Source organism: Gallus gallus, chromosome Z, assembly GCF_016699485.2.
Source record: "Gallus gallus isolate bGalGal1 chromosome Z, bGalGal1.mat.broiler.GRCg7b, whole genome shotgun sequence".
In the NCBI taxonomy this organism is placed as follows: domain Eukaryota; kingdom Metazoa; phylum Chordata; class Aves; order Galliformes; family Phasianidae; genus Gallus; species Gallus gallus.
This window is the reverse complement of record NC_052572.1, coordinates 45,281,794-45,300,170: the sequence shown is the minus strand read 5'-3', so window position 1 is coordinate 45,300,170 and position 18,377 is coordinate 45,281,794. Positions and strand designations below refer to the sequence as shown.

Genomic DNA, 18,377 nt, shown 5'->3' with positions numbered 1-18,377 from the left:
CCCTCAAGTACTTTAAGGCCACAATGAGGTCTCCCTGCAGCCTTCTCTTCTCCAAGCTAAACAAGCACAGGTCCCTCACCTTTCTTCAGAGGAAAGGTGCTCCAGCCCTCTTATTCTTGCCCTCCTGCTCTGGACCCATTCAAGGAGCTCTGCATCCTTCCAGCGCCCCAGGCTTGGACACAGTACTCCAGATAGGGCCTTATGAGGGCTAAGCAGAGGGGACAATCACCTCCCTCACCCTGTTGGTCACCCCTCTTTTGATGCAGCCCAGGATACTGTCAGCCTTCCAGGCTGCAAGTGCACAGTGCTGGCTCACATTCAGCTTTTCATCTATCCAAGGCTGTCTTCTTATGCAACTCCGTTTTATAACTACTTGAATTTACTTGAGGATGTTCCTAGCCTAGCCTCCCCTCTCATTAAGGCCACCAAAGGATGTTAAGCGCTGTGGTGACAGCAAGGCACCATGATGCCAGGCTCATGGCACAGGACTTGAACAAGCACCACCAGGTGAGCTATCTAACACCTACCACGACACAAAGCTATCGGTTTCCTGTCAGGTTTCGTCGTAGTGTGTGCATGTCAGGAACGTTGCTCCAACATGCCCAGCAATCCCATTACGAGAGTGCTTTTTGCACTATTACGAATCAGTTCCTTTGGTGGAGGCTGAGCCACGTTTCTCTCGAGCTTCCCCCAGCTTCGCGCTCCACTTTTCCCATCCGTCAGCCTTCAGCACCGGCAGCCTCAATCTCCCCTCCAGCCCCACGTCTCCACCCCGCTCCGCCGGTGGTGGCGCCGGGCCCACGCTGGCACGCTGCCCGCCACGGCGCCGCCGCTGCCCAGCTGCGCCGCAACCGTCAACTGTGCTCCCCTCCCTCCGGGCGGCAGGGAGCGCTCTCCCCAGGCCGTGGGCGGTGGCCCCTCCCCTCACGTCGGCGTCGGGGCGCCGGGGCGGAAGCTGGTCGGTTGTGAGTAGACGGGCGGACGTGGAGATGGCAGCGGCGGTGGGCATGGGGCAGCAGTGGGTCCTGGTGGAGATGGTGCAGGCCTTCTACGAGGTGCGTCGTGTCTGTAGGGGCGGTATGTTGGGTGGTGGCGAGCCGCGGCCAGGAGTCGCGACAGGGAGCGAGCAAACGGCAGCGGGCCCGAGGCCCAGCCGAAGCGACTGCGGTCTTTCGCGGCGGCTTCCCGCGGCCTTGGCCGTAGCGGTCGGGATTTCCTGGCACAGACAACGGAAAGCAGGATTTCGACTGTCCGGGTCGCAGGAAGAAAGCGGCCGCGAGCTAGAGCGGTGTGCCTCGCCGGCGGGTCCACCAGCACCTTGCGCCTTGTAGCTCTGTTGAGCGTGCAAGTCTGCAACAGATATACGATGTTTTAAAGGTGCAGACTGCTGAAAAAACCGCACTCTGGAATGACTAGTGTGTGGATTTGGGTGAACGATTCAATAAGCATTTGTCTTGCCTTCAGTTAGAAACAGGTGCTTTTTTTTTTTTTTCTTTCCAAACAGTGTTTTCAGTTGCTGGCAAGTATAGCATATTCTCTTCACTGTTGTTTGTGGCTTTTCTTTGATGTAGGTCAGCAAGGCTATCTGAAAAGAGTTGCTTATTTGTTTTCCTTCTTTCTCAAAACTAGGCGGGTGGTAAGGAAATAGCAGTCTCAGTTGGGAAGCCTAGTTTATTTAATAGTTCATTCACAAAAGTTAGGTGTTTTGATAAGTTTTATTCTCAGTCAAATGTGAGCAGATAACGTGAGTATGGATTCAAGCTCTGTCTTAAAGTTGCATGGCTTTGTTGGTAACGCTTGGGCAAGATCCTAAGGGCTGGTTCAAAATACAATCTCAAGATCTAGTGCTCAAGGAAATATCATCTTTCTACTGTGTGTGAACTTTGAGTCTTTTAAAAATAGTAGGCATCTACAGTAGACTGTAGCCTTGCTGAAATGGATTAACTGAACCCATTCTTTAAACTATGTGTGAAATAATGTTGCCAAACTCCCCAAAGACATTAAATTGCTTCTGCTACTAGAAACAGTTGAATTTCCTCCTTTTGAGCATCCAAAAAGACTAACTCTAAATGGGATCTATTCTGTTTTTGTTTGCTGTATAAGTTTTTGGATATTGTTTCCACAGAGAAAAGTAAATGGTATGGAACAAAACTGCTTCTTGTGATTTTGTTAGGTTACACCCATTCAAAGTGCCTCTGAATGTAAGCAAAAATGTGTCCTGTGGGTCAGATTAGATATCTTTTTGTAAATACTAGCTAGTGTTGCTACTGGTGGCTTTAAATTATAAGAATTTAGGGTTGAAGTTGTTGTGTGTATATGACATAGACCTGGAAGCTCTCTCTCTGTGGTTGTAAAAGCTTTCACCAATGTAACCCACAGGGTGTATCTGCAGTTCCTTCACTCAATACTCAATGTGTGGTTATTGCTAAAACTGCTTAACAGTGTAGCCTGAACCTTGTTCATTAGCTGTAGGACAAGTCCATTCATACTCAGTGTCTAAATTTGGTAGTTGTGAAGTGAAGCATTTTTATGTAATCATAAGTTTTGTTGGAAATGCATAACAGCTTTTGATCAGTTTCGAGTCTCTGAGAGTGTAACTGGGGGAGACAAAACTGTTGGAAAGTATCAAGCTAGATCAAAAAGAATTATGTTTAGTTTTTGTGCTTCATTGTGCTTTTTGTGCTTGATTTTCAGGCTCCTGCATACCATCTTATTTTGGAAGGAATTCTAATTCTGTGGATAATCAGACTTATTTTCTCCAAAACATACAAGCTTCAAGAGAGATCTGATCTAACGCCTAAGGTATGGTGGAAGAATATTTTTGTTTATGGAAACAGTTGATAGATAGTGATGTGTTTGACTGTTGAACCACTGCTGCAGAACAGCAAATTATGCTAGTTTTTCTTAGGATTTCAAGGGATAAAATTCTGAGTAAGGAATTGCTTAAACACTTCAGCTTGTGCTTTTAAAGTAATCATGATATTTGGGAGTCTAAAAATGTTAAAAAACAAAGCAACAAAACTAACATAACCATGGAATGACTAGTGAACTACTAAAAATTGACTTTAATATAGGGCAGTGAGTCTCTGGAACAGGTTGCCCAGAGAAGCTGTGACAAACAGGAATGAGTACAATTTGTTTTACAGATATCCCTGGACTGCATACAGTAATTTCTTGCTGTGATACTTCTCATGAGATTCATATGAAGTTTCTTGAACTTGAGAGGTGAAAAGGAGTGTTAATTGCTAGGAATAAAAATTGTAAATAATTACATTATATGGATACTGGATACATTAATTCTCATTTGCAGGGCACAAAAGAATAAAAGTTGAAGTGCTAAGAGCTGCATTATAGCAAAGGGTATGACTTGAAATGTTAATTATTAACACCTCAAGCTTTTTGTTACCTTTATCTGGTATTTCCTGGATGGCCTGCTGTAGATGTTTCTGCTTGATCAAGGAGCTTGGACCAGATTACCTCTTGAAGTCCTTTCCAGCCTTAACTGTTCTTAATGGAAAGTATAGTTTGAGGAAATGCTTTTTAGTCTGGTGCTATATTCAGGTTATCTGACAATTGATAAAGGAAATTTAAATTGGTCTGATCTGTGAAAATTGAAGGAATGTTTTCAATATGAACAGCTGTATTTGGAAGGGAATGTCTTGTAAAATAGTGCTTATATACTCTACAGTGCTTGCATTACAGTAATATAATGTAAATATGCAGTATGCAAACAATTCTGTAATTAATTGAAATTAAGCATAAATACAACAGTGAAGTAAAAATGTGAATAAGCCTTCTACAGCTGGAGGAGCACTTAAGCAGTCTGAAACATTGAAGCTATGGTGGGATTCTGTCACTCTTCTGTAATGTAGGTGATTTGAAAAAGCTCTTTTGCATGTGAAATGGCTGTATGTGGGGAAAAAAAACCTTAATCTTCACTAAAAATCCTCAGATAGCTTACACTGATCTGTTTAATGCAGTATGGGATTCTACGCAAGCAGACTTTGATGTATCTGTTGAGTTACATGTAGTAATATGCCAGCAAGAAGAGTGCTGCTTATTTGTCCTCTCCTTTGTCCTAGTTTGATTCATGCTGTGGTGTCCAGTCTCTGCCACACTGGAAAGAATGACTGGGTCGTTTGTATGCAGGCAGTGAAGATATGTCAGCTCACACAGTGGAGCTCAGACTACCCTTATGTCAGCCAGTTACGTAATGATACTTGGTGTTTCTCAGTGACTTGCTCTTGGGGATGCTGCCAGAGAAGAGCTGACTTCACATGATGAATATTACCAAAGAGTACCACTATTGCACAGCCATATAGCATGATCTATCAGGACCAGTCTGACCTGGGAAACCAGAAGTAGATTATATGTTGTGCAATCTAGTGAACTTACAAGTCACACTTCTAAAACAGTGATGAAATCCACCCAAACATGTCTTCTGGGTTTAGTCGAATGTGTAGCAATGAAACCTAGTCCAGGAATTAGCTTTCAGGCTGAATGTCACAACACTGCTTGCAGGTATTGCTATTGGCTCAGTTAAAAAAAAAAAAAAAAAAGAAAGAAAGCTCTTGATTAATTAACTAATAAGCTGGAGTACTTTCTCTGACTGTAATTTCTTGACAGTTTGGGATTTCAGGAGGTACAAATTAATTTATGGCTAGACAGAATACTGGACATGCAGATTCTCATGGACTTCTTATTCCAAGTAAAATCTACTGGAAAGCAGCAAAGGGCCAGTGAGGATTGGTGTGGGTTGCCAAAGATTGCGTTCCATCATTTAGCTACAAACTCACTCTCCATCCAACAATTTGTGCAAAAGGAAGTCTTTCACTCTGCAATAAATAATACTGAGTTTTTCTCAATCTGTGAAACCCTGCTAGGAGCCATGTCTTATACTTGTGTGTACAAGAAAAAGTTGTATTTTTTTTTTTAAGTTTTAGAATGTTCATTAGGGTAGTAGTATAATAAATTTAATTAGAATAGTATTCACATGGGGACTAGAGAGTTCTTCTCAGAGAAGAATCTTTAATGCATGGCCAGGAAATAATGTAGGCCATGAGAGCTGTCTCTTGCACACATAGTGTTCAAGAATTGTTCAGGATCAGAAGGTATTTAAAGAGAAAAGTGGATGTAGTTCCATCCTGTGAGCTTCCAGTTCTTTCAGGCCAAGATTCCACTAAAGTTAAAGACATTTACCAATTGATGGCATAATTCTGTAAATACCAATAACTTAAAGTGCTATTATTTGAGGACTGATATGACTGCAAATAAAAGTATTATTAATCTTTGAATATTGACACAGCTGTATGCTTTACACTGTTTCAAAACACTTGTGCTAGCAAAGACATGTCTTATGGAGATAATTGCTTCATACTAACAAGGGAGGTGATTATGCCCTTATGTTCTGCCCCTGTGTGGCCCCATTGGGGCTACTGCATTCAGGCCTGGGACCCTAGCACAAGAAAGATGTAAAGTTGTTTGAGTGGGTCCAGAGGAGGGCTACAAAGACTATTAGAGGGCTGGAGCAGCTCTCCTGTGAAGAAAGGTTGAGGGAACTGGGCTTCTTCAGCTTGGAGAAGAGAAGGCTCTGAGGAGACCTCATTGTGGCTTTAAAGTAGCTAAAAGGGGACAACAAAAAAAACAGGGAGAGACTCATTACCGAGTTGTATGGTGATAGGACAAGGAAGAATGGTTTTAAACCAAAAGAGAGGAGAGGTTATGTGTTAGGAAGAATTTCTTTTCCTGACAGTGTGGTGAGGTACAGGCCGTCCAGAGAAGAAGCTGTGGATACCCTATCCCTGGAGATGGTCAGGGCCAGGTTGAATGAGGCCCTGAGCAGCTTGATCTGGTGGGTGGGGCCCTGGCCATGGCAGGGTTGTTGGAACCAGTTGGTCTTTAATAACCTTTTCAGCCTCATGCATTCCATGATTCTATGACTTCTTGAACATCAGGGTAAAAACAACAACAACTTGTTTAAATAGTTTGGATTGGATGTGTTTATATAAAACTATTTCTCTTATCAAGGTGCATGATTTTTAAATATTAAAACCCATCACCAATTTAAAAAAATTGTGTGTGTATATTTGGATATATAAAAATGTTTATATAGATTTTACCTACTTGTATAAATATTCTACTGTGTTTTATGAAACAAAACATGTTTGTATTTCCACATAGGATATTCATAAACAAAAGTTTAATGTTCAAATATAAAATGTACATATCTATATAAATTAAACAGAATTAGGGAAAGAACTGAGACATGAGTTTACTTATGTTATGTTATAGCCCAAGAGAGAGGAAATTAAAGTTTTTTTTTTTTCCCTTCAATTGGCTATTTTAAAGTACAGTGAACTGAAGAAAAATAAGTGAATCAAGTATATATTGAGAATGTTAAAATGTTAATTAAACTCTGGTTTCTCTGTGTACTTTAGAATAAATATTTTTATTGTTTATGTTTGTCTGAAATTAGGCATGTATTTAGAAGATGCGAGGTAGAAGTTATTACAGTGAGGGTCACTTGTATGAAAGCCTCTTTCAGCTATGTCATATTGGTCAGATGGATCTTCTTCTGCTTATTCTGGAAAATCTGGTGAATTGAGATATTTGCAAAACACAAGGAGGAAGGAGTATGGGCTGGCCCCTGTGCACTGTGGGTCTCTTTTTTTATATATATATTGATACTGGTAATCATTTCAGTTACTGATATCTCCAGTCCCCACCATAGTAGAGGAGTTTTTACCACAGAAGCCAATGTAATCTAATCGAACTACAAAGCAATTGAAGGAGTTGCAGTCAATGGGCTCAATGCCCAAGTGGATACTACTGATGATTGATATCCCTCAAAGGTTGGTTTTGGGATAAGCACTATTTAACATTGTCCCAGTAACACTGATGGTGGGATTGAGCGCACTTCGAGCAAGTTTGCAGATGATGCTAAACAGAGTGATACAGTTTACTTGCTGGACAAAAGGGATGCCATCCAGATAGTCATTTACAGGCTTGAGAGGTGGCTTGGGCAAACCTCGTGAAGTTCAGCAAGGCCAAGTCAAGGTCCTGCACCTAGATCAAGGCAATCACAAAGCTGAATGCAGGCAGGATGGAGGAGGGATAGAGAGCAGCCACATGCAGAAGGATTTGAGGATGTTGGTGAATAAAAAACTGAAAGCTGTGTGCTCAGCAGGGCAAAGGGGATGATTCTTCTCTACTCAGGAGACCACACCTGGAGAACTCTTTTCAGCTCTGGAACACTCAGCATGACATGAACCTGTTGGAACAAGTTCAGAGGACTACAAAGATGGTCAAAGAGCTGGAGCACCTCTGCTATGAAGACAGGCTAAGGAAGTTGAGGCTATTTAGAGAAGGGGAGGCTCTGAGGAGACCTTACAGAGGCCTTCCAATACCTAAAGGGAGCCTATAAGAAAGCTGTGGAGGGAGACTCTTTATGGTGGAGTCTGGTGACAGGACAAGGATAACAGTTTTGAATTACAAGAGCAGATACTTAGAATAGGTGGAAGGAAGAAATTTGTCACTGTGGGAGTGATACACTGGGACAGGCTGCGCAGAGAAGCTGTGGATACCCCATACCTGGAAGTATTAAAGGCCAGGTTGGATGGTGCTTTTGGGCAACCGTGTCCCTGTTCATAGCAGAGGGGTTCAAACTGAATGACCTTTAAGGTTTCTTCCAACTAAGACTATCCTATGATTTTATTTCATGTAGAAGAAAAGGCGGGACGTACCTTGTCAGTGGTTTGTGATCTGTGATGCAGTTCCTGCATACTGCAAACTTTTCAAATGGAAGATTGGAACTCCTGCCAATTTAGTATGAGTAGCAGGGAGAAAATTACTAACTCATTAAGCTACACTGTATGAAACTCACACAGAATGTTTTTTGAAATTAAATATTAACCAGCTCCACAGAAAATGCACCACACCTAAGTTCTTTTCCTGTGGGCAATGAAACTTATATACTGTTCTTCTTTTTTATCTATCTGTAACTGACAAGCTGCAACATTTCTTATCGGAATTGAGCTGACTTCTGAAAATAATTTAAGTACTCCTCTGAAAGAGACAAAAAACTATTGGTGCTGGCTACATTGTGTCTCAGGGTTTTGAGGCCTTTATCACCAGGTACATTTCAGCAAACTGCGGGCTACATGGGCGAATATCCTGCTTTCTGATCTTCAGAAGACTTTATGAAGTGTTATGAAAAGGTACAGAGTACTGCTGGACATCTTTTGCTCAGGATTTGGTTTTGTAGTAGCGTTAGTCAGTCTAGGTTGGGACTACTTTGTTGTGACCTTTAGTTTAGCTGCATGTCCGTGTTGCTTTTGGTAGATTTGTTTTCATCTGGATCATTTTCCAGAAGGAGGTTATTGTCTGCTTCATGACTGCCTGTGCTAACAAAAGGAATGGAAAAAGTATTTAAATCTCAGAGAGGACTGTACCGTAGCAACAATTGGTTTACAGTGCTGTGGGTCAGCACCCATAGCATGAAATTATATTTTTGGTAGTAGCTTTTTAAATAGCTATGTGGTACAGAGTTGCACATGAATCATAGAATCATAGAATGGCCTGGGTTGAGAACGACCTTTAAAGATCACCTAGTTTCAAGCCCCCACTATATGCAGGGTCACCAACCACTAGACCAGGCTGCCCAGAGCCACATCCAGCCTGGCCTTAAATGCCTCCAGGGATGGGGCATCCACAACCTCTCTGGGCAACCTGTTTCAGTGTGTCACCACCCTCTGGGTGAAAAACTTCCTCCTAATATCTAACCTAAATCTCCCCTGTCTCAGTTTAAAACCATTCCCCCTTGTCCTATCACTATCCACCCTTGTAAACGGTCATTCCCCCCCTGTTTATGTGTTCCTTTCAAGTTCTGGAAGGCCATAATGAGGTCTCCCTGGAGTCTTCTCTTCTCCAAGCTGAACAATCCCAGTTCCCTCAACCTTTCCTCATAGGAGAGGTGCACCAGCCCTCTGATCATTTTAGTGGCCCTCCTCTGGTCACGCTCCATGTCTTTCTTGTGCTGGGGGCCTCAGGCATGGACGCAGAACTCCAGACGGGGCCTCACAAGAGCCAAGTAGAGGGACACAATCACCTCCCCCTCCCTGCTGGCCACCCCTTTTTTAATGCAGCTCAGGATATAGTTGGCCTTCTGGGCTGCAAGCACACACAGCTGGCTCATGTCCAGTTTCTCGTCCACCAGGACCCTCACATCCTTCTTCCACAGGGCTGCTCTCAAGGAGGTCTTCCCCTGGTTTGTATAAATACCTTGACCCAAAATCAGAATACCGTTCTTTGTTTTGGATCAGTTTAGCAAACAGAGTTAAGATTGTTGTTTCATGCTGGGAGTAACCTGAATTCAGGTAATATTTTTCTAACCATTTTGGTACTATGTTATGCATCAATCTTTATAGAATGTTTTGTCTGTTAATCTGCCATCAGAAGTTGTTTGCTGAATCTTGTTGAACCTGAGATTTACAATGCAGTAATAAGTAGTAGTACATGGAGTAGCATTTCAATGCATGTACAACTATGTGCAGGGCTCCAATGATCTGTTCTGCAATTGCTGAAGAAACTATGTACCTTTTCTTACATAAGTGTGGCCATTTCAAAATAATGGATAAATTTAATTGTGTTATGTGTGTTAGTGGCATTTTATTTCCTTTAAAGCATATGCCCGATGGGTAAAATTACAGTAAAAAAAAAAAAAAACCTAACATGAAAAAGTAAAATAAAAAGGTATTTAAACTACATCTGCAAAATATTAGAAATACAGGTGACTATGCTCACATAAAAAGTGAAATTTCCATTTGTAGTTTGCAGTAGACCTTTGCAGAGTTCTTGGATACTACTTTATATTCCAGAAATACCTAGAAACAAAATTCATTAGGTTAGTAAAAAGAAACTGATGAAAGTACACAAAAGTAAACACTATTCTGGCATGTTTTTTGATTTTAATGATCTTAATTTGTTCTTGTTCATTGAAGGCTTGGAAGAAAGTATTTTATGAAAAAAAAAATTCTATTTTTAAAAATTGAATTAGAAAAAAATTTTCTATTTTTAAAAATTTTTCTATTTTTAAAAATTGATTAGAGTTCTTTTATTTAGATATTAAAATAAGTACCCTTAAATATGTGTAGAAATGTTACCCCATTGTTGTCAAAAGTTAGATAACAAGTATGATATCAGACTTACCTTATTATAATTGCAAATAATCCTCTTTAAGAACTCTTGGTTGGTATGAAGAATGGTATGGTTTTGGTGGTTTTCCTTAGTAGTTGCTGATTTGTGTGGAACTGGTCTAATGCAGCTGCCTTGCTGGTCCAGTACAAATCATTCAGAAAATCATTTAACTGAGGTTTTCTTGTATAGTTTAAAGCACTTTGAAGGTAAATATGCGTTCTTCCATGATTAGATGGGGGGATATGTGGTTTAGTTTTGTTGTTGTTGCCACTGCTATGTCTTAAGTGTTTGGCAATTTGTATTTTCTGTTGTGTCTTGGTTATGTTTGTGTTACTTTGCTTAGTGTTTTAATACCACAGTTGTTTGAACTGCACAGTTGAAGACTTGAGAATGTGAAGTGAGGCAATTTATGTTCAATTATTACATTATTTGTGTTGAATTACATGCTGTAGAAGATGATTTTAATAATTAGTAGACTGAATGAAGTATTGATTGAATTTGCCAGGAACACCAAATTCATATCTGTGCTCTTAATTATCATATCATGATATTTTCAATGCACCATCATAATCTCTTTTTACACATCCTTCCTTTTGAAGAACTCAGATACTCTTCGTTGACCTTGTAGAAATATTACCAACCCCATGTATCTCAGAAATATGTTGATATGTTGATAATATGAATGTTATATGCAGTAGGATATGTAATTTATTGTTTAACTATTAACAACTGTTCAGTATAAGGACTTTTGTAACAGAAATGCATTTTGAGCAGTTTTTTTTTCTGTTCTTCAGGAAAAAGAAGAGTTGATTGAAGAATGGCAGCCGGAGCCTCTTGTTCCTCCTGTATCAAAAGATCACCCAGCTCTCAACTACAACATTGTTTCAGGGCAAGTCTAACCAAGATAATTTCTGTTTTTTACTTCAATTAAAATATTTTATATCCATATTTTAAGCATATTAATAGCAAAGTATTTCCATATCCCTAAAAACGTTCATAAATTAATTACATTTTTAGAGGACAGAACTGAATATGCCACTGAAGAGAAGGTCCTATTTTTGTAACCTTATCAAGGTCCTTATTAAAATAATCTTCACTTCTTTGAATGTTTTAATTTAGGGTTTTAGTTTGTTTTTAATATTGAATGGATACTTTTATCTTTGTCTTCATTCTGGTCTGTATTTTTGATGGTAATTTGGTTTTAATTTCTTCTAAATATTAGCATGTTATTTACTAACTTTGAGTAAGAGATTAGGGGGATCTGAGCAATTACAAGACACTGCAGGAGAAACTGATTTTTTGCCTAGCTACTTGACACTTCATGAAAAGTTATTCCTTCTTAGAATAATAGATTTGGACCATCAGAATGCTTGATGTGAAAGTTGTTTTGAATGCACTGTCACATGGGACAGTGTCAACTGCTTTGCACGACTCCAGGCAGATGATGTCGGATGCTCTTGCATTATCCACCAACACTATAATCCTGTTGTAGAGGGTCACCAAGTTAATTAGGATTTGCCCTTAGTAAAAGTATGCTGGTCGTCACCTCTCTATTCTCTGTTTAACATAGCCTTGTTTTCAGGAGAATCTGCTCCATGGTCTTCCTGGGTACAAAGGTGAGACTGACTGACCTGTAGTCTCCTGGGTCTTCCTGTTTTCCCTTTTTAATAGTGATGGTTAAATTTCCCCTTTCCCAGTCACTGAGAACTTCACTAGACTGCCACAACTTCTCAAATGTGATTGAAAGTGGCTTCCATCTCTTTACAGTTCCCTCAGGACCCTTGGATGTGTATGTTATGTTGCACCTGTACATATTCAGATTCCTCAGATGGTCTCAAATCTGATTATGTCCTTCATTTAATGATTGATTCTTCATTCTCCCTGTCTCTGCTTTTGCCATCTGTGGCTTCGATGGTAGTCTCAATTTTGTTGTCAACACATAGAGAAATGGACACACATAAGGTTTCGTAATTGGCTTAGCTGTGAGAGTTTCAGCATTGAGTGATTAGTTGAAGCTCTTGAGGTTATAGTATTGAAGTGTATAATTGCTGAAACAAGATTGCTTTTAGAATACAGAACATGTGATACTTACATTTAAAGCAGTAATACCTGTTTTTTCTTTAATGGCAATAAACTTTTATCTAAACCATAACTTTTAGTGCAGAACTTTTTTCTGTTCTTTGCTTACTATGATGTTGTTCATTTGTTAATACTGCATGTTTTCATGGCTTTTGTATTTCCTGATTACATGGTTTATTTAAACTGTTCTGGTTTAAAGAGAGTTGGAAACTCAGTTAAACAGAATACTTCTGTTTGTTTACAGTTAGCACGAGGCAGTAGAAGGTTGGTATTATGGATTGCTTTATGATAAAAACATAAGTTCTCTGGAGATATTCAAGGCCTGTATGAATGCCTACCTGTGCAGTTTGCTGTAGGGAGCTTGCTTTGCAGGGGGGTTAGACTCAATGCTATCTCTAGAGGTCCCATCCAACCCCTGCAATTCTGTGATTCTGTGAAGTTTTAAATACATTTTTATTGTACAAGTAAGTAGCAATAAAATTTTGTTTTTATTTTAATACTCTTCCAAACAGATATCACATAACTTTTAAGTTAAGGAGAAGCTTTATTTATCTCTTCAAGAGTCATCTTTGTGTGAATTGAGTTTTCAGCAAAGAATCATGAAACTAAACTTAAATAAAGATATTTAACAATACTTTATGAACTTACAGGAGAAATGATTTTGCTGAGTTTGGCCTTAATATTAAACTTAAACATCAATTGCCAGTTAAAAAAAAATGGAAATGAGGAATCTTGAAAATACTCTGTCTTTTCTTAATACGAAAAATAAACAATTCAACAGTATAGAAGTTTTATGAAAATCATAAACATTCATTCATAACAGTTGATCTCTATTAATTTTTTCAGTCCTCCTACCCATAAAATCATTGTTAATGGCAAGGAATGTGTAAACTTTGCATCATTCAATTTTCTTGGACTTCTGGATAATGAGAAAGTTAAGGTGAGTTCTTCTGGTTACTGTAAAGTGTATGATTAGTCCTCTTTTAGCTGGTGTGTTTCCTTGAAATTGAAAGTTACTTTGGAAAGCAAAAACTTTAAGGAAATATGCTTCTAAAGCAGCAAGGAAGATTACAAATCTTATAATTTTGTGCTATTTGTCTTTTAACTGAAGTTCTAACTGATACACTTACTTGGAGCTAGCTAATTATTAGATTATTATATAACGTTCTCGGTCAGCAGAATTAAAAAAAAAAAGTCAATATGAGCTCTGTAGAAGAATTAGTTACTAATTGTAGGGATAAATATTTCACATAATTTGTTTTCTGTTAAAGAGTGCGGCTCAAGCATCTTTGAAGAAATACGGTGTTGGTACTTGTGGACCTAGAGGATTCTATGGTACTTTTGGTCAGTAATTTTCTTCTGATCTACCTTTAATGTTTTTAAGACTGATGTGGTAAGTTAGCCACATAAGTTCTTTGTGTAAGAAACAAATCATTTCAATTATCATGAAGAACAGTTATGCTTTAAAACAGTTTTTACTGTAATTGGTAAGGATTGTTGATAGCTCGCAATTTTGTTCCTTTCTCTTTTTATACCATTTCTTAATCTTTCTTACTTTCTGATGCTGGTGTTGGTGGAAAATTAAAAAAAAAAAGAAAAAAAGAAAAAGAAACACCAGAAATTTCCTAATCCTGGTGAATTTCAGTGCAACTTACAAACGCGTTTCTAAATAGACCACAAGAGGGCAGTCTGACTTCTGTTTTCAATGGTAAATATTACTAATTTTATCTAATTTAATCTAATGCTGTAGTCATAATGAAGTTTTTCTTTACTGATTACTTTGTAATTTAGAAATTTTATGATGTGAGAGGGTGTTACTGAGGGTTTTCTTAATTCTGGTTAATAAAAAGCAAGTTCATAATATCAGTCTCTGGACATAGTTATTCATAGGTGTTGATATTGAAGTACTGCTTGGAAACCAGAGAGTAATAAATGAATAACTGTACAGTTGGAGGCTAAAAGCATCAACTCATTATCTTGTGAACTTTTCTGTCTTGTCAGAGGTATTGGAATTCATGGTATGTTTGTACTCAAATGATTTTTGTATCTTTGTTTAGCCTTGGCTTTAATTCAAGACTATTTTAAACTTTTTCAAGCTAGTCCTTTGAGTGATTAAACTGTTGCTCTACCTATTTTGCTATGTTAAATGTCTGTATATCAGAATGAAGCTGGGTATTTGACAGCAGTCTTAGAGACTTTCCGTTAATCTATAGCTGTAATTAATTTCTTAAAAAAATAAAAGAGGTAGCAGTCTGCTTGTTACTTGTGAGCTTCTATGAAGCTAGATTCCCTCAGTGACCATAGTTCCACATAGATGTGTTAGAATTCAAACAAGGTTTAAAATACACCGAAAAGCTCAAAGAAACTTATGGACTCTTTCTCTGTTTTGAATCCAGGTTGACATTAAATGTTGTGAAATCCTGATTTTAGTGCTTCTTTGTAGTAATTTTTAGAGTAGAATGTAGCTAAAGTAGATTTTCTCTGGTAAATGAGAGATTCTCTGGTTTGTTTCCTGTCTTCTTTGCAGGTGTAATCCTAAGTTCCAAACTGTTTAGCTTTTGCCTTTAGTTTGGCTACTGTTAATTGGCTCCTGTTTTATGGGTAGTAAATATTCCATTTCACAAAACAGGAGGTGTAATCTATGATATTGCTGCATGATGTCATTAGTGAAGCGATGTTAAACTGACCTTTTTGAGATACCGTTTTTCATAGGAAAAGTAGTAAAGTGTTTATAGTTTTCTGCTCCTACTGTACTGGATTTAATTGATGATTGTCACTCAAAATTATCCCCTCATAAGGGCTAATATTTCATGTTAATATTAGAGATCATTTTAGTCTTCTCTCTGCCTCTTTATGGGGATTTTGTAGATTCAGTAAGTACCCATCACATAAACACATGGCTGAGAGGCTGCTGCAAACACAAGAATCTCGGGTTCTTTGATCATGGGGTGGTCTACTTGGCACCTGGCCTGAGGTCTGCAGATGGGTATCACCTGTCTCAAAGGGGGAAACGGATCCTTGCCCAGGAGCTGGCAGGGCTTGTAGAGAGGTTTTTAAACTAGACATGAGGGGGGAAGGGGATAAAACGAGGCCTGCTAGAGATGAGCCTGGGGGAGCGATAATAGGATTAGGGATGAGGTGAGGGACTCAGCTAAAGTGTGTCCATACCAATGCACACAGCATGGGCAACAAACAAGAAGAGTTGGAAGCCACTGTGCGGAAGGCAAGCTATGACCTAGTTGCCATTACGGAAACATGGTGGGACCACTCCCATGACTGGAGTGCTGCAATGGATGGCTACAAACTCTTCAGGAAGGGTAGGCAAGGAAGGAGGGGCTGTAGCGTGGCTCTCTATGTTAAAGAGTGCTTTGAGGTTACTGAACTTATGACTGGGGATAATAAGGTTGAATCCTTATGGGTTAAGATCAGGGGAAGAGCCGACAAGGCAGACATCTTGGTGGGCATCTGTTATAGACCGCCAAACCAGGATGAAGAGACAGATGAGTTGTTCTATGAGCAGCTGGCGGAAGCTGCGCGATCGCCGGCCCTTGTCCTCATGGGGGACTTCAACTTCCCTGACATATGCTGGGAATACAATTTAGCACAGAAGAAGCAGTCTAGGAGGTTTCTGGAATGTATGGAGGACAACTTCTTGATGCAGATGATAAGAGAACCTACGAGAGGAGCTGCGCCGCTAGACCTGCTGTTCACAAACAGAGAAGGTCTGTTGGGAGATGTAGAGGCTGGGGGCTGTCTTGGGCAAAGTGACCACAACATGGTAGAGTTGTCGATTCTTGGTGGAGTCAGGAGGGGGAACAGCAAAACTGCTACCTTGGACTTCCGGAGGGCAGACTTTGAATTGTTCGGGAAACTAGTAGGGAGAGTCCCCTGGGGCTCAGTCTTAGAGAGTAAAGGGGTACAAGATGGCTGGTTGCTCTTTAAGAAGGAAGTCTTAAAGGCGCAGGAGCAGGCTGTCCCCCGGAGCCACAAATTGAGCCGGCGCAGAAGAAGACTGGTGTGGATGAATAGGGAACTATTCTTGAGGCTCCAGGAGAAGAAGAGAATCTACCTCCTGTGGAAGAAGGGATGGGCAACCCAGAAAGAATACAAAGAAGTCATTAAGATGTGCAGGGAGAAAATCAGAAAGGCAAAAGCCCAGCTTGAACTCAACCTGGCTGCTGGCGTAAAAGGGAACAAGAAACTCTTTTACAGATATATCAACAGTAAGAGGAGGACCAGGGAGAATCTCCATTCTCTACTGGATGAGGCTGGGAATGTGACCACTGAGGATAAGGAAAAGGCAGACGTTCTGAATGCCTTCTTTATGTCTGTTTTTAAAAGTCAGACCAGTTATCCTCAGGTTTCTCCTCTCTCTGACCTGGCAGCCTTGGCTGGGGAGCAGACTAAACCCCCCACAATTCAGGAGGAAACAGTCAGAGACCTACTACTCCAACTGAACTGCCACAACTCCATGGAGCTGGATGAGATTCACCTGAGAGTGCTGAGGGAACTGGCAGAGGTGATAGCCGAGCCGCTTTCCATCATCTATCAGCGCTCCTTGTTGATGGGTGAGATCCCAGAACACTGAAGGCTTGCCAGTGTGACTTCCATCTACAAGAAGGGCTGCAGGGAGGATCCAGGGAACTACAGGCCTGTTAGCCTGACCTCGGTGCTGGGGAAGATTATGGAGCAGATTGTCTTGAGGGAACTCATGTGGCGCATGCAGGACAACCGGGGGATCAGGCCTAGCCAGCATGGGTTCACAAAGGGCAGGTCCTGCTTGACCAACCTGATCTCTTTCTATGATCTAGTGGCTCATCTGGTGGATGAGGGAAAGGCTGTTGATGTAGTCTACCTAGATTTTAGCAAAGCCTTTGACACCGTCTCCCATAGTATTCTCCTGCAGAAGCTGGCAGTCCGTGGCTTGGACAGGTACACTCTTGGCTGGGTAAGGAACTGGCTGGAGGGCTGGGCCCAGAGAGTGGTGGTGAATGGAGTTAAATCCAGCTGGCAACCGGTCAGGAGTGGTGTTCCCCAGGGGTTGGTGCTGGGGCCTGTCCTCTTCACTATCTTTATTGATGACCTGGGTGAGGGCATTGAGTGCACCCTCACTAAGTTTGCAGATGACACCAAGCTGGCTGAAAGTGTTGATCTGCCTGGGGGTAGCAAGGCCCTACAGAGGGATCTGGACAGGCTAGATAGCTGGGCTGAAGCCAATGGGATGGGATTCAACAAGACCAAATGCCGGATCCTGCCCTTTGGTCACAATAACGCCAGGCAACGCTACAGGCTTGGGGCAGAGTGGCTGGAAGACTGTGTAGAGGAAATGGACCTGGGGGTGTTGATTGATGCTAGACTGAACATGAGCCAGCAGTGTGCCCGGGTGGCCAAGAAGGCCAATGGCATCCTGGCTTGTATCAGAAATAGTGTTGCCAGCAGGAACAGGAAAGTAATTGTCCCCCCGTGCTCAGCACTGGTGAGGCCACACCTTGAGTACTGTGTCCAGTTTTGGGCCCCTCACTGTAAGAAAGACATTGAGGCCCTCGAGCATGTCCAGACCTGGTGAGGGGTCTGGAGCACAGGCCTTATGAGGAGTAGCTGAGGAGCTGGGATTGTTCAGTGTGGAGAAGAGGAGGCTCAGGGTAGACCTTATTGCTCTCTATAACTACCTGAAGGGAGGTTGTAGTGAGCTGGGGGTCGTCCTCTTCTCTCGGGTGACTAGTGATAGGACTAGAGGGAATGGCTTCAAGCTGCGCCAGGGAAGATTCAGGCTGGACGTTAGGAAATACCACTTCTCTGAGAGGGTGGTCAGGCACTGGAATGGACTGCCCAGAGAGGTGGTGGAGTCACCGAGCCTGGAGGTGTTCAAAGAGCGTTTGGATGATGTACTGAGGGACATGGTTTAGCGAGAACCATTGGTGAAGGGCAAATGGTTGGACTGAGTGATCCTGTGGGTCTTTTCCAACCTTAGCAATTCTGTAATTCTATTAAGAAATTGTTACATTGTACTGTACATCTTAGAAGTGCATCCCTGTGTTTAGTCTTGAATTGTTAGTATCTTCACACAAAACTGAGTCTGTACAGTAATGTTCTCTTCATTACAG

The 18,377-nt window shown here is 40.9% G+C and overlaps 1 protein-coding gene across 3 annotated transcripts in view; it reads left to right on the top strand.

The window, feature by feature from the left end:
* The first annotated feature begins 937 nt into the window (after nt 1-937).
* SPTLC1 (serine palmitoyltransferase long chain base subunit 1) overlaps nt 938-18,377 on the top strand; it is a 33,628-nt gene continuing 16,188 nt past the window's right edge. Inside the window, exons 1-5 of one of the 3 annotated variants that reach the window (XM_040656358.2) lie at nt 938-965; nt 2,695-2,802; nt 10,989-11,083; nt 13,120-13,213; nt 13,545-13,617. Coding sequence is in view for 1 of the 3 variants with exons in the window: in XM_004949252.5 (XP_004949309.1) it covers nt 990-1,055; nt 2,695-2,802; nt 10,989-11,083; nt 13,120-13,213; nt 13,545-13,617 (436 nt within the window). In the remaining 2 variants the exon portion in view is untranslated. Of the gene's footprint in view, nt 1,056-2,694; nt 2,803-10,987; nt 11,811-13,119; nt 13,214-13,544; nt 13,618-18,377 lie in introns of those variants that run through there. The other 2 variants (XM_004949252.5, XM_040656359.2) reach the window with 2 other exon arrangements.